This window comes from Saccopteryx leptura, chromosome 2 (assembly GCF_036850995.1).
Source record: "Saccopteryx leptura isolate mSacLep1 chromosome 2, mSacLep1_pri_phased_curated, whole genome shotgun sequence".
NCBI lineage: Eukaryota > Metazoa > Chordata > Mammalia > Chiroptera > Emballonuridae > Saccopteryx > Saccopteryx leptura.
In genome coordinates, this window is record NC_089504.1 from 133,048,554 (window position 1) to 133,068,469 (window position 19,916).

At 45.2% G+C, this 19,916-nt stretch overlaps 1 protein-coding gene and 1 pseudogene across 1 annotated transcript in view; one reads left to right on the forward strand and one right to left on the reverse strand.

Annotated features, from left to right (window-relative positions):
* Positions 1 to 434: 434 nt before the first annotated feature.
* Positions 435 to 19,916, reverse strand: part of SPMIP11 (sperm microtubule inner protein 11) — a 53,091-nt gene continuing 33,609 nt past the window's right edge. Inside the window, exons 2-4 of the mRNA XM_066368825.1 lie at positions 7,124 to 7,246; positions 1,234 to 1,378; positions 435 to 815 (exon numbers count right to left, since the gene is read on the reverse strand). Coding sequence (XP_066224922.1) covers positions 767 to 815; positions 1,234 to 1,378; positions 7,124 to 7,246 — 317 coding nt within the window. The 3' untranslated portion in view covers positions 435 to 766. The remainder of the gene's footprint in view (positions 816 to 1,233; positions 1,379 to 7,123; positions 7,247 to 19,916) is intronic.
* Positions 4,637 to 4,724, forward strand: LOC136395984 (U6 spliceosomal RNA; annotated as a pseudogene).

A 19,916-nucleotide genomic window follows, 5' to 3' on the forward strand; every position in this document is an offset into this window, starting at 1 on the left:
CTCTGCCAAAGCGAAGGTGCAGTGTCTTCAGAGAACGTAACTCCTCTAGGCCCTTCAGCATCATGTGGACCAGTGTGTCTTCCCACATACGAGGTTAGGACCCTCTGTGGTGGTCTGACCTCTTCACATACGAGGTTAGGACCCTCTGTGGTGGTCTGACCTCTTCACATACGAGGTTAGGACCCTCTGTGGTGGTCTGACCTCTTCCACATACGAGGTTAGGACCCTCTGTGGTGGTCTGACCTCTTCACATACGAGGTTAGGACCCTCTGTGGTGGTCTGACCTCTTCACATACGAGGTTAGGACCCTCTGTGGTGGTCTGACCTCTTCACATACGAGGTTAGGACCCTCTGTGGTGGTCTGACCTCTTCACATACGAGGTTAGGACCCTCTGTGGTGGTCTGACCTCTTCACATACGAGGTTAGGACCCTCTGTGGTGGTCTGACCTCTTCACATACGAGGTTAGGACCCTCTGTGGTGGTCTTTCTAGTGCCCTGGCCCCTCCCAAAGCAAGCACCACATTCTGGCTGCTTCAAGACTGTACAGACCTGATCTCACAGGAATTTGGGCATTCGGATAATTTCCCTCCCCTTCACTTTTAGTGCATACAAGTGACTTCTGGTCCAATCTCAAGCATACTCTGTATTTTGAATCCAGTCCCCTCCTCCCACTCACTAGTCAGCCATCAGAACCAGAACACCTTCTTCCTCCTTCCCCCTTCTTTGTCCTTCCCCCGTCCAGCTTGTCCTGCAAACACATCCTGCTCAATACAGCCTGAAGAGTCTGTCACTGAGGATAGAGTGATCCATAAACCTGGAAAAGAGAGGGTCTCAGATTCAGCCAGGCCAGCTTGAGTGTGAGTGTGAGTGTGTGTGAGTGTGTGTGTGTATGGGAGAGCAGAATGGGCAGTGGTAGTGACTAGGGAATAGGGCTACCACCAATGGGTGGTGGCGAGGCAGCAAGGAAGGGAGCAGACTCCCCAGATTCCCACAGCAGTTCCATAGACACTTGTCTTGTGCCTGCTCAGAAGTCATATCCACAAGGTGAAACACACAGATAAGTCTTGAACTCCTTTGACTGTCACCACTGCCCAAATTTTGGGGCCAGCTTTCCCTGGTAAGCCCCAAACCACCTCTTCTATTCCCTGAGTAGAGATGAAACAGTCTCTAAGGATTAAGTGAGGGGAGGGAGTACTTCTCTAGGTCTCCCCACCGCACCCTCCCAGCCTAACCTGGTCATTGGGCTTTTCATGAGGCCGTGGCGAGGGCTCCGGATCCACGGCATGGTTTCCTCTGGGTACGCTCCTGGATCGTGGGACCTCCAGAAGCTGAAGTTCTGAGCATCAGTCAAGGGGACCCTGAAGACTTGATTGGGGACTGAAAAGTTTTATAAAGGTCCAGTTATCCAATTTCTCTGAGTTCTCTACTCCCTTTTGTGCCTCAGGGCGGCACAAGCCCAGCCTAGCAACTGGGCCCGACCAGGTGCTGAGAAGTCCGAGGAATCTGGTCACCACACCCAACTTTACTTCCGGATTCCAGCATCTCACACCCTTCATGGCTGGTTGAATCACTTTTGGGTTTTCCTGCTGCTACTAACCCCATCTCCAAGAGAGCTTTCCCCAAGTTTTAAGGTACTAGAAAAACAAGTGGTCAACCCGCTTGGGAAATGTGCAAGATGGGTCCACAGGTTCTTTTTTTTTAGGCGTAATCATCCTCATTCCCTTCCCTCCTCTCTGAAATAGTTCCTTCCTTTGTCCCCTCCAAGTAGTTCTCTGAAACTTTGCAAAGACACTATCTGATATTTACATACTGCTAATAGATATCATTTATCAAGTATGTATCATGTTCTAAATGTTGTATTGCAGGTGTTCTTAAAATTTTGAAAGAAAAATTTTTTTGAAAGAATGTCAGAACTATTTAGGTATTTTTATATTTTCACTACTTGGATAAATTTAATTATACCAGGGTATAAATTTTTTATAACTTAAAATTATAGCCTAATATTCTAGGTATATAGTCTTTATAATCATCATTTTAAAAATCCCTAATATACCATTTAGGAGATGTTACATTTTTACTTAGTTGTTTTCCTATTGATAATAAGCTTTTAAAAAGTATATTTTATTAGAAATAACTCTTAGCCTGGCCTATGGTGGCGCAGTGGATAAAGCATTGACCTGGAATGCTGAGGTCACCAGTTCAAAACCCTGGGCTTGTCTGGTCAAGGCACATATGACAAGTAATCACTGAACAACTCAAGTGAAGCAGCTATGAGTTGATACTTCATACTCCTCCTCTGTAAAATCAATCAATAAAAATCTTTTTATTTTTTTAGTGTGAGAGAGAGGAAAGAAGAGAGATGAGAAGCATCAACTCATAGTTGCAGCAGCATCTTAGTTCAGTGGTTCTCAAAGTATGCGCCAGGGCACACTGGTGTGCCCTAGATGATTACCAGGTGCACCCTCTGGTATTCTAGAGAAATACAGTGTGTCCGTAAAGTCATGGTGCACTTTTGACCGGTCACAGAAAAGCAACAAAAGACGATAGAAATGTGAAATCTGCACCAAATGAAAGGAAAACCCTCCCAGTTTCTGTAGGATGATGTGGCAGCATGTGCGCTTGCGCAGATGACGACCGTGTATAGAGGGGAGCAGCCCACGGCCATGCCAGTGGAGATGTGGACGGTACAGAGGAAAGTTCAGTGTGTTCTGTGGCTCGCTAAATTCGAATCCGTGACCAAAGTGCAACGTGAATATCGGCACATTTATAATGAAGCGCCACCACATAGGAATAACATTACTCGGTGGGATAAGCAGTTGAAGGAAACCGGCAGTTTGGTGGAGAAACCCCGTTCTGGAGGGCCATCAGTCAGTGACGAGTCTGTAGAGGCAATACGGGATAGCTACCTAGGGAGCCCTAAAAAATCTGTGCATGAGCCCACATCGAACTGCACTGAATAGGTATGAAACTGGGAGAGTTTTCCTTTTTTTTGGTGCAGATTTCACATTTCTATCGTCTTTTATTGCTTTCCTGTAACTGGTCAAAAGTGCACCATGACTTTACAGACACACTGTATGTGCTTGTTGGGGACCAAAAAACCAACAGGGTTTTTGGGGTTTAGAGTTTTAGGGGACAGAGGTGTTGGGAATTGGCTGTAAGCTGACAGTCTGCTCAACCCCCCACCTCACTTGCCTGATTAGGTTGCAAAAGGCTGTTAAGCTGTGGTGCTGGATTGTTTACACTACCCCCTATGTTCCCTAGCCAAAGACTAGAGGCAAGTTTCTTCTATCCTTTGTTTGGTGTAAAGTTAAGATGATATGTATGGTGGGGGTTTTGGATTGATGATTAAACATAAGGAATTGTCTCTTGAAGCCTTTTGGATTTCTATAAAAGAAGAATATGTGGCAATATCTAAAAAAGCTTCTAACATTTTTCTACATTTTTCAACATCCTATTTATGTGAATTAGGATTTTCTACCCTCATCTCACACAATTAAGAGTAAAAAGGGAGGAATTCTTCAATGTATTGACAAGGAAATGAGAATTTGTCTTTAAAATATATGCCCAAACATTGAAGAAGTCGCTGGGACACATCAGGTTCATGTTTCTCATAAACACAAGAATGAAAAAACTTAACACATTCGTGCCGGGACTTGCTGAATTTACTAAATCTTACTAACAATGTATCTATATATATAAAAAGATAGCTTTTTTGTTGTTTTTTTTAAATTTTTAACCCCTATTTTTTACAAATTCCAAAAAGCATAACAAAAAATGTAACATAAAAATGTTTTGTTTTTTTTTTTTCATTTTTCTGAAGCTGGAAACAGGGAGAGACAGTCAGACAGACTCCCGCATGCGCCCGACCGGGATCCACCCGGCACGCCCACCAGGGGCGGTGCTCTGCCCCCCAGGGGGCGATGCTCTGCCCATCCTGGGCGTCGCCATATTGCGACCAGAGCCACTCTAGCGCCTGAGGCAGAGGCCACAGAGCCATGCCCAGCGCCCGGGCCATCTTTGCTCCAATGGAGCCTTGGCTGCGGGAGGGGAAGAGAGAGACAGAGAGGAAAGCGCGGCGGAGGGGTGGAGAAGCAAATGGGCGCTTCTCCTATGTGCCCTGGCCGGGAATGGAACCCGGGTCCTCCGCACGCTAGGCCGACGCTCTACCACTGAGCCAACCGGCCAGGGCAAAAATGTTTTTTAATGTCAGAATAAATTTAATTTTGTCATATTTATTTTGTTTAATTACTATAAAAGCACACTTGGACTTTATATATTTTTCTTTAATATTTGACTTATTATAACATTTCTCAGAAATTTGTATATAATGCACACTTACAATTATTTTAAGATTTTAAATGTGCTCCGACTTCAAAAAATTTGAGAAACACTGTCTTAGTTGTTCTTTGATTGCTTTCTCATATGTGCCTTGACCAGGGTGCTCCAGCCGAACCAGTGGCCCCTTGCTCAAGCCAGCGACCTTGGGCTCAAGCCAGTGATCTTTGGGCGCAAGGCAGTGACCCTGCACTGAAGTTGGTGAGCTTGTAATCAAGCCAGATGAGCCCACACTCAAGCCAGCAACCTTGAGGTTTCAAACATGGTACCCCAGAGTCCCATGTCAATGCTCTATCTACTGTGCTAGCACATATATTAAAATTGGAACAATACAAAAAAAAAGATTAGTAAGGATGACATGCAAATTTGTGAAGTGTTCCATATTTAAAAAAAAGAAAAGATTTATATACAGGATGTGATCTTTTAGGGACTGACTTTTTTTACATAGCATAATTCACTGGAGAGATTCCTACAAGTTATCGCATGTATCAGTGGCTTGTCCTATATGCTATGTGTGTGTGTGTGTGTGTGTGTGTGTGTGTGTGTGTGACAGAGAGACAAAGAAAGGGACAGAAAGGGACAGACAGACAGGAAGGGAGAGAGACGAGAAGGATCAATTCTTTGTTGCGGCACCTTAGTTCATTGATTGCTTTCTTACATGTGCCTTGACATGGGGGCTACAGCAGAGTGAGTGACCCCCCTTGTTCAAGCCAGTGACCTTGGGCTCAAGCCAGAGACTATGGGGTCATGTCTATGATCCCATGCTCAAGCCAGTTACCTCAGGATTTTGAACCTGAGTTCTCTGTGTCCCAGTCTGACACCGTATCCACTGCGCCACCGCCTGGTCAGGCTTGTCCTATATGCTTTTTAAAATGTACATTTTCTCTAACTTTCACACAATGCTAGAATATTATTCCCATTTCCAGACAGTTCAGAGAGGTTAAGTGTTTAAAGGAACTTTCTCAAGATTACACAACTTGTTTGGAACTTAAACTCAATTCAAATTCTAAAACTAGTGCTTCGCCTACCACTCCTCAGAGGCATAGCACATAATAATATACATTTTGGTTTGATTCTCATAGCAATTTTTTTTTTTTTGTATTTTTCTGAAGCTGGAAACGGGGAGAGACAGTCAGACAGACTCCTGCATGTGCCCGACCGGGATCCACCTGGCACGCCCACCAAGGGCGACGCTCTGCCCACCAGGGGGCGATGCTCTGCCCCTCCTGGGGCTCTGTTGCGACCAGAGCCACTATAACGCCTGGGGCAGAGGCCAAGGAGCCATCCCCAGCACCTGGGCCATCTTTGCTCCAATGGAGCCTCGGCTGCGGGAGGGGAAGAGAGAGACAGAGAGGAAGGAGAGGGGGAGGGGTGGAGAAACAGATGGGCGCTTCTCCTGTGTGGTCTGGCCGGGAATTGAACCCGGGACTCCTGCACGCCAGGCCGACGCTCTACTACTGAGCCAACCGGTCAGGGCCCTCATAGCAATTTTGTAAGATTGGTAGAGTAACCTATTTCTGTTTCTTGTTTTTTGGGGTAGTATTTGTTTGTTTGTTTGTTTGTTTTCACAGAGAGAGCCAGAGAGAGGGACAGATAGTGACAGACAGGCAGGAAGGGAGAGAGATGAGAAGCATCAATTCATAGCTGCGGCACCTTAGTTGTACTTTGACTGCTTTCTCATATGTGCTTTGACTGAGGGCTACAGCAGAGCGAGTGACCCCTTGCTCAAGCCAATGACCTTGGGCTTCAAGCCGTGACCTTTGGGCTTAAGCCAGTGACCATGGGGTCATGTCTATGATCCCACACTCAAGCCAGCAACCCCATGCTCAAGCTGGCGACCTCGGGGTTTCAAAGCTAGGTCCTCTATGTGCCAGTCTGATGCTCTATCCACTGCTCCACCGCCTGGTCAGACTTTTTTTTTTTTTTTGTATTTTTCTGAAATTGGAAACGGAGGCAGTCAGACAGACTCCTGCATGCACCCGACCAGGATCTACCCGGCATGCCCACCAGGGGGCAATGCTCTGCCCATCTGGGGCATTGCTCTGTTGCGACCAGAGCCATTCTAGCGCCTGAGGCAGAGGCCATGGAGCCATTCTCAGCGCCTGGGCCAACTTTGCTCCCATGGAGTCTCAGCTGTGGGAGGGGAAGAGAGAGACAGAGAGGAAGGAGAGGGGGAGAGGTGGAGAAGCAGATGGGCGCTTCTCCTGTGTGCCCTGGCCGGGAATCAAACCTGGGACTCCTACACGCCAGGCCTACGCTCTACCACTGAGCCAACCGGCCAGGGCCTGTTTTGTTTTGTTTTTAATGAATGAGGAACCAGGCTAATTAAGGATAATTGACTACTCAAGGTAAGAGAAGTTTAAAAGAGGCAGAACTAGGACTCAAACCTGGATCTTCTGCTTCCAAGTGATTCAATTTTTATTTTATCTTGCTCACTCCACCACTCAGGTCTACTTTCTCTTTCATTTTCTTTTTTTTAAATTTTTCTTTTATTAATTTTTTAGAGAGGAGAGAGAGTGAGAGAGAGAGAGAGAGAGAGAAGGGGGAGGGAGGAGCAGGAAGCATCAACTCCCATATGTGCCTTGACCAGGCAAGCCCAGGGTTTTGAACCGGCGACCTCAGCGTTCCAGGTCGACGCTTTATCCACTGCGCCACCACAGGTCAGGCAATCTCTTTCATTTTCTTAATCTCTCCTTGGCTCTTTTTTTTCCCCTGTCCTACACCATGCCCCACCTCATCCCAGCCATTCTTCAGGAACTCAGACATAGCCCATTTGAAGATACTTACATGTCTTTAACAACACCTTCCGTACAGCTTTGTGGTACTTTGTATGGCTATTCTGGTGCACGGAATAATTTCCATCTTCTGAGATAATCGGGGGGAGCCTCGTGGGCATCAATTCCTTATGATCTGAAATGATAGCAGACTTGATCTGAGTACCTGACAAATGGGGCTCTTTGATTCTGTGAGTCTAGTTTGCATGACAACCAGGCACATGGCGGGGATCTCTCTTAGCCGCTCACATTTGATTCTCAATTCTTGGGATCTCAGGAATCAAATCACAATGCCTGTGACAGATGGGAGGGAGAACCCAGTGATCGAGAGACCTCCTTCACCACTCTCTTGCTCCTCCCTGACTCCTGGGGTTTTGAGGTGTCTCCTGTTCAAATCAAGACACTGACAGCAAGGTGAAAAAAGGTACTTTATCTGGATGGACACTTCCATTCTTGGATTGGCATATTTGCAGAACTTTACTTGGTCTAATAGGGAAGTTGGAGTTATGTTTGAGCTAAGTCTTCAAAGATAAGGAGTTGGTAGGGCATGGTAGTAGCAGGAAGAGCATTTCAAGCAGCAGGATAGCAAGTGTTAGCAGCATTAGAGAGGTCTCAGCTTGCTATTGATTTGGAGCTTGATTAGTGCTGAGTAAAGTGGAGAGGGACAGGGATGGGGCTAGTGTAGAGTAGGGTAGTGTAGGGTAGGGCAGAGTAATATAATATAGATCTAGTTAGTATTCTTATGAGGGTTTGGAAATCCCCTCTGAAGAAAAACCTATATATCACTAGATTGAAAAGACCAGTTATTCCTTATGCAGGTCTGAATGTTTGTTTCCTCTCCCAAATTCATATGTTGAAAATTTAATGTCCTAGGTCAGTGGTTGGCAAACTGCGGCTCGCGAGTCACATGCGCCTCTTTGGCCAGCTTAGGAGTACCCTAATTAAGTTAATAACAATGTACCTACCTATATAGTTTAAGTTTAAAAAATTTGGCTCTCAAAAGAAATTTCAATCGTTGTACTGTTGATATTTGGCTCTGTTGACTAATGAGTTTGCTTACCACTGCCCTAGGTGATGATATTTGGAGGCAGGGGCTTTGGGAGGTGATTAGGTCATGAGGGAAGAACCCTCATCAATGGGATTAGTGCCCTTATAAAAGAAGCCTGAGAGAGCTCCCTCACCCTACCATGAGAGGACACAAAGAGAAGACTTCCACCTGGAAGAGGGCACTCACCTGGCCATGCTGGCATTCTGATCTTGGATTTCAGTCTCCAGGACTGTGAGAAATAAATTTATGTTGTTTATAAGCCACCCGTCTATGATATTTCGTTATAGCAGCCTTGTAAAGCCAGGGGCTGCTGCCGCCATCATGGCCTTTCACATGCAGGTTCTCATTGAATTCGGGCAGACGGTAATGAAACTGTGGAGCCAAGAACTGGTGGGCCATTTTCTTTATTTCTAGCCTCACACTCGGCCGGCAAGTAAATACGCACAGCAGGAAAACACTTCCCTTTCCATTCAGGGCTCCCAAAGCCACTGACTCATCTGAGTTTTCCTAGAATCAAAGGCTCCATTTCTGTTCCCCTTCAGCTCCCCGCCATCTTGCCCTGACTCCTCCTCCTGCAACAACGTGGTCTCTTCTCTCTCAAAATGGCCTCAAGGGGGAGCACTTGGAAACATGTGCTTTTAAAACTTTTTGGCGGAAAGCCCTCCTCCAGCCCACATTAGCATAACCAAGCCCCTTCCCAAGCAGAAAGGTAATTGGCCATATCACCTGGGTGACAGCCATTCACGTGGGCCGCACCATTTTTAACAATAAAAGTGAGCAAAACCAAATAACAAATTTTACAAACTTATTTGCCCACCAAGCCTGAACAGACTAAGATTTTCAACAATGTGCTGCAAGAAATTTTAAAACATTCAATACCTGACTATTTTGTCAGAACATGAATTTATAAAAGAACATTGGTGGGATATTAAACTAAAAGGCTTCTGGCCCTGGCCGGTTGGCTCAGTGGTAGAGCATCGGCCTGGCGTGCAGGAGTCCCGGGTTCAATTCCCAGCCAGGGCACACAGGAGAAGTGCCCATCTGCTTCTCCACCCCTCCCCCTCTCCTTCCTCTCTGTCTCTCTCTTCCCCTCCCGCAGCCGAGGCTCCATTGGAGCAAAGTTGGCCCGGGTGCTGAGAATGGCTTCATGGCCTCTGCCTCAGGCGCTAGAATGGCCCTGGTTGCAACAGAGCAATGCCCCAGATGGGCAGAGCATCGCCCCCTGGTGGGCATGCCGGGTGGATCCCAGTCGGGTGCATGCGGGAGTCTGTCTGACTGACTCCCCGTTTCCAACTTCAGAAAAATACAAAAAAAACAAAACAAAAAAACTTCTGCATAGCAAATGAAACAACAACATGGAAAGCCATATTAAGCAGCCTGCTTAAGTAGGACTGGCTTGCCTGACCAGGCAGTGGTGCAGTAGATAGAACATTGGTCTGGGACGCTGAGAGCCCAGACTTGAAACCCTGAGAATGTTGGCTTGAGTGCAGGCTCACCAGCTTAAGCACGGGGTTACTGGCTTGAGCATGGGATCATAGACATGACCCCATGGTCAGTGACTTGAACCCAGAGGTTTCTGGCTTGAGCAAGGGGTCACTGGCTCAGCTGGAGCCCCCCAGTCAAGACACATATGAGAAAGCAATCAATGAACAACTAAAGTGACACAACTGAGTTGATGCTTCTCATCTCTTTCCCTTCCTGTCTGTCTCTTTCTCTCACTCTCACTAAAAACAAACAACCCAAAAAAGGATTTGGCGTACACCTCTAAATCCTAAGCTGTCAGGAACTGGAAAGTTGGCCATTCTCTTAGAAATTGTTGAGATCGCTACCTCACTTCTGGTGGAGGGTAGGGATGTCATTTCTTTTGTGGGGTTCTTCCCCAGCTCCTACTTTTCCCCTTCTTCCTGGCTTGGTGCTACTTCATCATCTCTGTCCTCCCTCCCTCCCTCTTGCACTCCTATGTAAGTCTTCTTTAACCTCTGAGATAATGACACTGCCAGATTGGGCACTATTTGAATCCCCTCCCTCTCCAGACAGTTCAGGACTTGGAGAGCCAGCAGAGTAGAGTTCTGGAAGCATGGACTGAACCAGGGGGCTGATCTGTGCTTCATCACAGGTTACAGCAAGGGGAGGGGCTAGTTCCTGGAAGCAGTGGCATTTGAGTTTGGTGGTTTGATTTTGGGCAAGTTGGGGATGGCACAAGGCTCATGGCCAAGTAGGTGTAAACTGAAGAGAAAGAGCAGGAACGTATTCCTAGTGGGCAATGGGATCTGGGCTGTACTACTGGTCTGGGTCCAGGTGACAGTGGGATCTCTTTTTGGTCCTGAGACCTCACTCATTGACTTTAAGGGTATAGCCAGATGGTCTTCTCTATTATCTCAGTTTTCAAATAGTAGATTCTCAGCTTCCCATATGGATGGTTACTGTGTGCTTGGAGGTGTGCTGGACAATATCAACCACTTGGATGCTTTCCTCCTGAATCAAGCACCTATTGACATACTCTTCACATCAGTTTTTGACAAGCTGGAAGCTATTTTTGGTAACCATAGCTTCCCCAAACTCCCATATTTGGAAGCCACCTGGGTAAAGGGTATTGAGGGGTAGGTAAGAATCATGCCACAGGCTCTGTGAAAGGGCAGTTTTGGGTGGAGGGATGCAACGAGCTCTTTATAAGCAAACTCCACTGTGGCAAGGTAGTAGAATCCATCATTTTGTTGGTAGATGGTATAATAGAGTTCTTCATCCACCCAGTTAATACCATGCTTCATATGGTTTTGGGGGCTAAACAGATATAGAGTACCCTTGACAGTTTCTTTGAGAATTGCGCCATGAAATGGGAGTTGCCATAAGACTACATTTAATGCTTTGACTGGACTATAAAGGATATCTGGATTGGTGCCAAAGTACTTGGGTGGATCTTTCACTTATCCAAATCAATCTTATAGATTTCTCAATATTATAGGCTTCCAAAGGCCACTGGAGTTGTCATGAAATCTTAGTTATCCACTGTTTTGCTCATTGCCTCTGTTGGTTGGAACACAGTTCTTCAGGTTGAAGAATTGTGTGCTTCATTGGCTCCCAGAATTCTAACTTCCTGGTTAGGGTACTTGCCTGCCTGTTCCAGGTGCTTAGTACATAGTAGTGACAATACCTAACACCCATTACTTGCAGTTGTCTTAGACTTGGTGTTACTGCCAGCAGATTAATACCACCCTAACTAGAAAATCATATAAGATCAGATTGGGAGAAATGTTTTGGTGTGGTACATAACAAGTGACTCTGGTCCAGGGTTCATATCTGATCTGGACATTGATCCCTTGAAGTTGGCTGGGGCATTAAGATGGTTGGCGTTAGAGCATCATCCTCATATGCCAAGGTTGCAGGTTTGATGCCTGCTCAGGGCACATGCAAGAATCAACCAATGAACGCATAAATAAGTGGAACAACAAATCTGTTTCTCTTTCTCTCTAAAATTAAAAAAAGTAAAAAGAGAGAGAGAGAGATGGATAGAAATTGGCTGACATGTGTTGGTAAGGCTGTTTTGCACTTACTTATCTTCCCTGATAAAAGGAAATTGCCAGTGCTTTCGGAGGAAGTGGACAGGAGCATGAGCCCAGGGAACCAGACCAACCTGCAGAGCACATTCACATATAGGGGAGTTCCTTTGCTTCCGTGTCCAAAGATATTTTCCTTAATACGGTGCACTTGCTCAGGACTCTGAACACAGGGGAAGTAGATGGGGCATGAGATAACAGAAAGGCTCAGTGCTGGTTGCAGACTGCTGACATAAAATGGACTATGTGGATCTTGTAGAGATAACAATAAAAAGAGCTAATACTTAGTGAATGTGCTCAGCATAACTAAAAGGTAAGTACTATTATTATCTTATTTTACAAACATGGAAATAGAGGTCCAGAGAAGTTTAGTAATTTCCCCAAGGTCACATAACTAGCATATGGCAGAGACATGAGTTTAACCCAAGCAGTTTGGTGCCAGGGACCATGCTCTTAACTACTACACCAAACTCACTCCTGAAACAATCTAATTAGAAAGTCCAAGAAAGACCAAGGACAAAGGGATAATATAGGCTGATAGAATTAGCCATTTTTTGTGTGTGTGACCGAGACAGAGAGAGACAGAGAAAGGGAGAGACAGGAAGGGAGAGAGATGGGAAGCATCAGTTCTTTGTTGCGGCCTCTTAGTTGTTCATTGATTGCTTTCTCATATGTGCCTTGACCAAGGATCTACAGCAGATCAAGTGACCCCTTGCTCAAGCTGGTGAGCCCATGCTCAAGCCAGCAACCTCGGGGTTTTGAACCTGAGTCGTCTGCGTCCCAGTCTGATGCTCTATCCACTGTGCCACCGCCTGGTCAAGCAGAACTAGCCTTTTGATGGGCTCCCTTATGTATAGCTCAATGGAGGTCCTGTCAAAGGAACCTGCTCATCCAGAGCAGCCTTGAGTTGGGTGGTAGACATATCATTACCTTGATCCAGAGGCAGAACTCTGGCTTCCTGAGCTCCATTGAAATGTGGAATATCATTTCCTATAGCAGGGGTCGGGAACCTTTTTGGCTGAGAGAGCCATGAACGCCACATATTTTAGTATATGTGCTGCCAAAGCAAGCACAGAACGCCACATATTTTAAAATGTAATTCCGTGAGAGCCATACAATATGTTTAACACTAAATACAAGTAAATGTGGGCATTTTATGTAAGACCAACACTTTTAAAGTACAATAAGTCTCTGAATTCTTTTTAATAATGTTGTTATGCTGTTGCTAACCAATGATGAATAAAGTACTTCTTACCATTAATGAGACTTCTGGTGCTGCATGGTTTTGCTGATGGCTTTGTAGTCTAGTTGATACGTGGTGAGGTTAAGCTTCATGCAGGTGTTGAGACTTCCATCTGTTAAACGTGATCGTAGGTTGGACTTAACATTCTTTAGATGTGAGAAAGACTGCTCACATGCATACGTAGAGCCAAACATTGTCAGTACAGCAATACTCACATGCTGCAGTGTGTGGTATGTGACGGGAAGCGTGTTCCAAGTTTTGACAATCAGCTGGTCCGCGGGTTGAAGTTTTTTCATTTCTTCCCACTTGTGTTTCCTCGCCAACTCTGCTTGCTGTCATGCAAGTCTTTCCAAATCTGCATTCAGTGACTTGAACTTATTCACCTACATGTCTGAGGCCTTCAAGTCAGCAACTTATAGCTCAAAATCTCTGACAGAGACACCAGGGATGTAACTCATGTTGGCATTGTCCACTGCACACTCGTGTGGATGGCTGATGAACTTAAAAAGATGAGTGTGCTCACAAAATTCTCCAAAGCGTGCTTTGAATGACTGCAGGAGATTAGATGTGAAGCCTGCTAGCTGCTGGAGATCAAGATGTTGAGCAGGGTCACTTGCTGTGCATGCATCTTTAAACTCTCCCAGTTTTTCAAAGTGTAGTAAACGACCTGTTTCAATGTCGGCGATGAAGAGTTCCAGCTTGTTTTCAAATGCAAACACTGCTTGTTGAAGGGATAAGACTATTTCCAATGCCTTGCATTTTCACATTAAGCTGGTTCAGATGTTCAGTCATGTCCATGAGATAGTACAACTTGAGGAGCCACTCAGTGATAGCTAACTCAGGATGCTTGACGTTTTTCATTTCAAGAAAAGTCCGGATTTCGCTGAGACAAGCCGCGAAACAGCTGAGCACCTTCCCTCTTGACAACCAACGCACACTGCTGTGCAGAAGCAGACCAGGATAATTATTCCCAACTTCATCCAGCAGTGTTTTAAACTGGCGATCATTTAAAGCTCGCGCAACAATCAAGTTGACTACCTGAATGACCAGCGATATCACCTCACCAAACTGCTCGCCACACATCTGAGCACAAAGTGCCTCCTGATGTAGGATGCAGTGAAAACTTAGGATGGGTCTCTTTTCATGTTCACGAAGAAGCACTACGAATCCTGTTTTCCCCACCATGCATGCAGCACCATCAATACACACAGAAATAAGTTTAGCCATCGGTAGATTTTTTTTCTTTTCTTTTATTTATTTTTATTTTTTTGTATTTTTCCGAAGCCAGAAACGGAGAGGCAGTCAGACAGACTCCCGCATGCGCCCAACCGGGATCCACCCGGCACGCCCACCAGGGGGTGATGCTCTGCCCATCTTGGGGGGTCGCTCTGCCGCAAACAGAGCCATTCCAGCACCGGAGGCAGAGGCCACAGAGCCATCCTCTGGTTGCAACAGAGCAACGCCCCAGATGGGCAGAGCATCGCCCCCTGGGTGGGCATGCCGGGTGGATCCCGGTCCGGCGCATGCGGGAGTCTGTCTGACTGCCTCCCCGTTTCCAACTTCAGAAAAAAAAGAAAAAAAGAAATGCAAAGCGAGAGAAAAGAAGGGTGCTGCATTTATGTCCTTCACTTGTGTTGCCTCAATTTGATTTGCCATCATGATGGTACGATTGTGAACAGTTCTTGCTGACAGAGGCATGTCTTTTATTCGTTTGATTATCTTGTCTTTATCCAAAAAGTCGTCAAAAAATTCATTGGCAACATCAAGCATGAATGTTTTGACATACTCCCCATCTGTGAATGGCTTTCTGTTTTTCACAATTGCTAAAGCACCAGCAAAGCTAGCCGAATTCCAGTCCCCTTATTGGGTCCAAACATGGAGTTGCTGCTGACTAGCTTGCATTCTGCATAGTAGCTCTTGACATGCTTTCTTCCTGCTGACCCCCGCTGGATATTTTGATGCAAATGTAGTACGCCATGTGTCCAAGTGCCGCTTTATATTTGACCGTTTCATCGATGCAATTTTATCATTGCATGTGCAGAATCTGCTCTCTCCACAAAGGCGAATTCCTCTGTCCATTCCTGCTGAAAAGTACGATACTCCTCATCTGTTTTTCTTTTAGCCATCTTCTTTGTCAAAAGGGTTTCTGCAATTAGCTAGCTGACTACCTGATTAAAAGAAGGGAAATTTACTTCCTGACCTCACAACAACCCATGTACATTCCACATTATCCAATAAAAATTTGGTGTTGTCCTGGAGGACAGCTGTGATTGGCTCCAGCCACCTGCAACCATGAACATGAGCGGTAGGAAATGAATGAATTATAATACATGAGAATGTTTTATGTTTTTAACATTATTTTTTTTAATTAATTAACTTATTTTTTTTGTATTTTTCTGAAGTTGGAAACCGGGAGGCAGTCAGACAGACTCCTGCATGCGCCCAACCAGGATCCACCTGGCACGCCCACCAGGGGGCGATGTTCTGCCAATCTGGGGTGTTGCTCTGTTGCAACCAGAGCCATTCTAGCGCCTGAGGCAGAGGCCACAGAGCCATCCTCAGCGCCCGGGCCATCTTTGCTCCAATGGAGCCTTGGCTGCGGGAGGGGAAGAGAGAGACAGAGAGGAAGGAGAGGGGGAGGGGTGGAGAAGCAGATGGGCGCTTCTCCTGTGTGCCCTGGCCGGGAATTGAACCCGGGACTCCTGCACGCCAGGTTGACGCTCTACCACTGAGCCAACCGGCCAGGGCAACATTATTATTATTATTTTTTATTAAAGATTTGTCTGCGAGCCAGATGCAGCCATCAAAAGAGCCACATCTGGCTCGTGAACCATAGATTCCTTACCCTTGTCCTATAGCCAACATGGAGGACTAGAGATGATGGAACATGGTGGCCACTCTGTAGTGGACTGGATAAGTCCCATTGGGGAAAGACGGAGCTCATGTGGGAAAAGTGGCCTGTCTGTTGCAGTAGTCACTCGCCTTGAAGGTACCCATTCCTTAGGCTTTGGATGATTGTAGTTATGAGTAGCTTGAATACCTTCTCCCCTCTAGTTTCAGGCAGATAGGGGATGGTGGTCTATAGCAGCTACGAGACACATGGGTTGTTTCTGAGATACATTTCTATAACTATAGTAGGTCTATCCATTTGGAAAGGCAGAGGGGCTCAGAGGATTTGGCCAATTCACTCTTGGCTAAATTTCTGCTCCTGTTTGAAAATCCAGAACTACAGTGCCCTCTGCTGGAGTCTAAGAATGGCATCCCCAGCTGTCTCCTAGCAGGTAATTCCTGGAACAGGCAGCTGGGAGAGGCTGGGAGACCCTAGGAGATTGAGCAGAGGATATACCAGGAAAATTATCAATTACATCCTCTGATAGGATCTAGAAAATGATAATGCTAGTAAGACGTGCTCAGTTTTTACCAAAGACTTACGACTTAGTTTTCCTTTGAAGAGATTCATTTGGAACTGGAAGTGACAGCAACTCTGAGGACTGGCTAGTGAATTCCTCTGGAAAAGGAATAATAAAAGCAGCAGTGCAGGAAAAGGGAGTGAGGCGCTTTGGATGTGCATAGCTGGGATGTCATATTGTGTCTGTGGCGAGAGGGCTGTTGCTGCAGAGTCTGGCTTGGAGAGGTCATTTGTCTTCAGTAAGAACAAGCACAATCTCTTCTACCACCCATCCCCATTGATTTGACTCTGAAAATTATGCCAGTGAGCAATGTGTAAATTTGTGCTATGATAAGGTCTAGCTTGACCTAGGGTTTCCATATAACAAGGGAGTTATCTCAGCAAAGGGACAGATAAGAGGTAATTTGCTTGAAATCAAGACTGAAGCCCTGGCCAGTTGGCTCAGTGGTAGAGCGTTGGCCTGGTATGTGGATGTCCTGGTTTCGATTCTTGGTCAGGGAACACAGAAAAAGCACCCATCTGCTTCTCCACCCTTCCCCCTCTCATTTCTCTCTCTCTTCCCCTCCCCTTCTGCAGCCATCGCTCAATTAGAGCAAGTTGGCCCCAGATGCTGAGAATGGCTCAATGGTCTCTGCCTCAGGTACTAAAAAATGACTCCGGTCACAACAGAGCAAGGGCCCCAGATGGGCATAGCATCGCCCCCTAGTGGGCTTATTGGGTGGGACCTGATCCGGGAGCATGCAGGAGTCTGTTTCTGCCACCCCTCCTCTCACTAAAAAAAAAAAAAAAAAAAATCGAGACACTCCTGGACCAAGTGAGTATCCAGGTAAGAAGCTAAGAGTAGATGGGAGAACGGGGTGCAAAGTAGGTGGTGCTAGAGATTAAATAAGAGAAAGGGCAGTTATAGGGCCATGCTCTCCTGGGCAGAACAAAGAAGGAAAGCTTAGGTACTCAAGAGACTTGGACATAAGGAGAATAAACTCTGGAAGCTAGGCTGAACTTGCAAGGGCAACCAGTATTAGGATCAGTAAGGGTGAGTCTAGGAGAGGCAGAATCCATTGACTGGTGGACATGAGAGTTATAATCACTGGTCAAGGGTTCTCTTCTGTAGGTAGCTGTAGTCACCAGGCTCTTTCAGAGTCTAGATCAGGGGTCTCAAACTCGCGGCCGTGCGGCCCGCCCACCAATTTTGTGCGGCCTGCAGACTAATCAAACTTCGTGGATTAATCTGCGGGCCAGTCTGCGGGCCGCACAAAATTGGTGGGCGGGCCGCGAGTTTGAGACCCCTGGTCTAGATGAAATATCCTTTGAAGCCAACCAGCATTTTTTTTCTCAAGGAATCTTATGCTTAAAACTATTGCTTCCCAGCCTGACTAGGCGGTGGCACCGCACTGGGTGAATAGAGCGTCGGACTGGGATGCTGAGGACCCAGGTTCGAGACTCCAAGGTCACCAGCTTGAGCATAGTCTCATCTGGCTTGAGCAAAAGTTCACCAGCTTGGACCCAAGGTCGCTGGCTCAAGCAAGGGGTTACTCATTCTGCTGTAGCCCCTGTCCCCCATCAAGGCACATATGAGAAAGCAATCAATGAACACCTAAAGAACCGTAACGAGAAGTTGATGTTTCTCATCTCTCCCCCTTCCTGTCTGCGTGTCCCTGTCTGTCCCTCTCTCTGACTCTCTGTCTCTCTCTCACACACACACAAAATAAAAAAAAAAATAAAAAATTGCTTCCCAGGTTTATACTGGCAAGGATGTCTTGAGAAGTAGATGAAGATATTAAAGTCATAGGAAAGGTATATATTCCACATGTAAATAACATATATTATGGCTTATGACTTTTCTTCCAATCATCTGTTGTTTGGTTTTATGTGCTAGGTCTTTGATGTATTGCATACATTATTTTATTTAATCTCCACAGCAAATTTATAAGAAATGCATTGTTATTTCCATTTATAGGTGAGGAAATGGAGGCACTCTGAATTTGCTTACTGTGACTTAAACCCTGAATTTGAACAACTTTGGGTACTTGATAAAACTGAGTTTCTGAAGTTGGGGATAGATTTCAGATTCCATACCCGTATTCTTCTTTGGTTTTTCTATTTTGGTTCTTTATTGGGAGAAAAGAAAATGAGGAGGCAGGGAGAGATGACAGAATATTTAGTTACATGTGTTGACTCATCTCTATGAATTTTCATTATAATTATAATAAGGAAAGCTTGAGTGGGCTTTTTTGAGTTGTTAATAAACTTACACCTACCAGAAGAAAAAAACCCTACTTTCAAAGAAACATTGTGAATGACTTAAAAAGATCATTATAGTAAGGCTGTTAAGAATGGAGTATCAATATTAATAGGTTTATTTTACAGTTGCTGTTAAAGTCCTAGCTGAGGGCCAGGTAAGAGTGTGGTTAATTTGAGCACAGAGGACAGGTTGAACTGCTAGCGCTGGTGGACAGAAAAGGGTCAAACCATTTGAGTGAATATATTAACAAGCCAGACAAAGAGTGGGGCTAGCCAATCATTCTGAAGACAAGCATGAATTACAAATTAGAGCCCTGCAAGATATTTGGGTTGTGGAACTAAGCATGAGTGTGGAGATAGGAACTGGGGGTTCCTGAAAATAATGAATGTAGAAATTGGGAATAGAAAGATGGGTAAGTAAAGTGGATGTGGCCTGGCTAGGAGCCAAATAGAATGCTATCTTTTATACATAATTTTCCTGCTCTCCTTATGAATTTCCTAAGCCAATTCTGAAGAATAGACACGTTTCTCATTATAGTGTTCCTTATTCCTATTAAATGGAAGTTTTAGGTGGAAGTCTGAATGACACGGTTGAAGCCAAATTTGGTGGCGGTTATGCATGTTGCCTGAATGTCTTTCTGGAAAGGGTAGTATGATTGGAAATTGTAAGGTTCTTTTGTTATGAGGTCATGGATAAAGGGCAGAGTGCATAGGTATTTCAGGTGAGTACAGTAAAATGGCATGTCCAAAGTGGGACATGAGTTACAGGCATACTTCTGCTCCTACAAGTTGAACTGTATGCTTACCTAGAGTCAGTTATGCTTTTATTCCCCAAACAATTTATACTGGTATTAGTTTGTGACTGCAATTTTGTAATTTAAAGAAATATTACTTAAACCAATGGAATATATATTAAAAGAGGAAAAAAGAGCACTGGCTTGTATCAAACTAAGTTGAATGTTTTGGGAAAACTCAACAAAACTTAAAAAATTTACTGTGAACTGCAAGTTAAAATAGATTTGAGTTAGAAAATTACCAGGCCTGGCCTGTGGTGTTACAGTGGATAAAGCATCAACCTGAAATGCTGAGGTTGCCAGTTTGAAGCCCTGGGCTTGCTTGGTTAAGGCACATATGGGAGTTGATGCTTCTTGCTCCTCCCCCCTTCTCTCTCTCTCTTCTCTCTAAAATGAATAAATAAAAAAATCTTTAAAAAAGAAATCTTTAAAAAAAAGAAAAAAAATCCAATTATGTAATTATCAGAGAAATACTTGATTCACACAGACCCACAAATAGATGCTAAAAGTAGTGGGT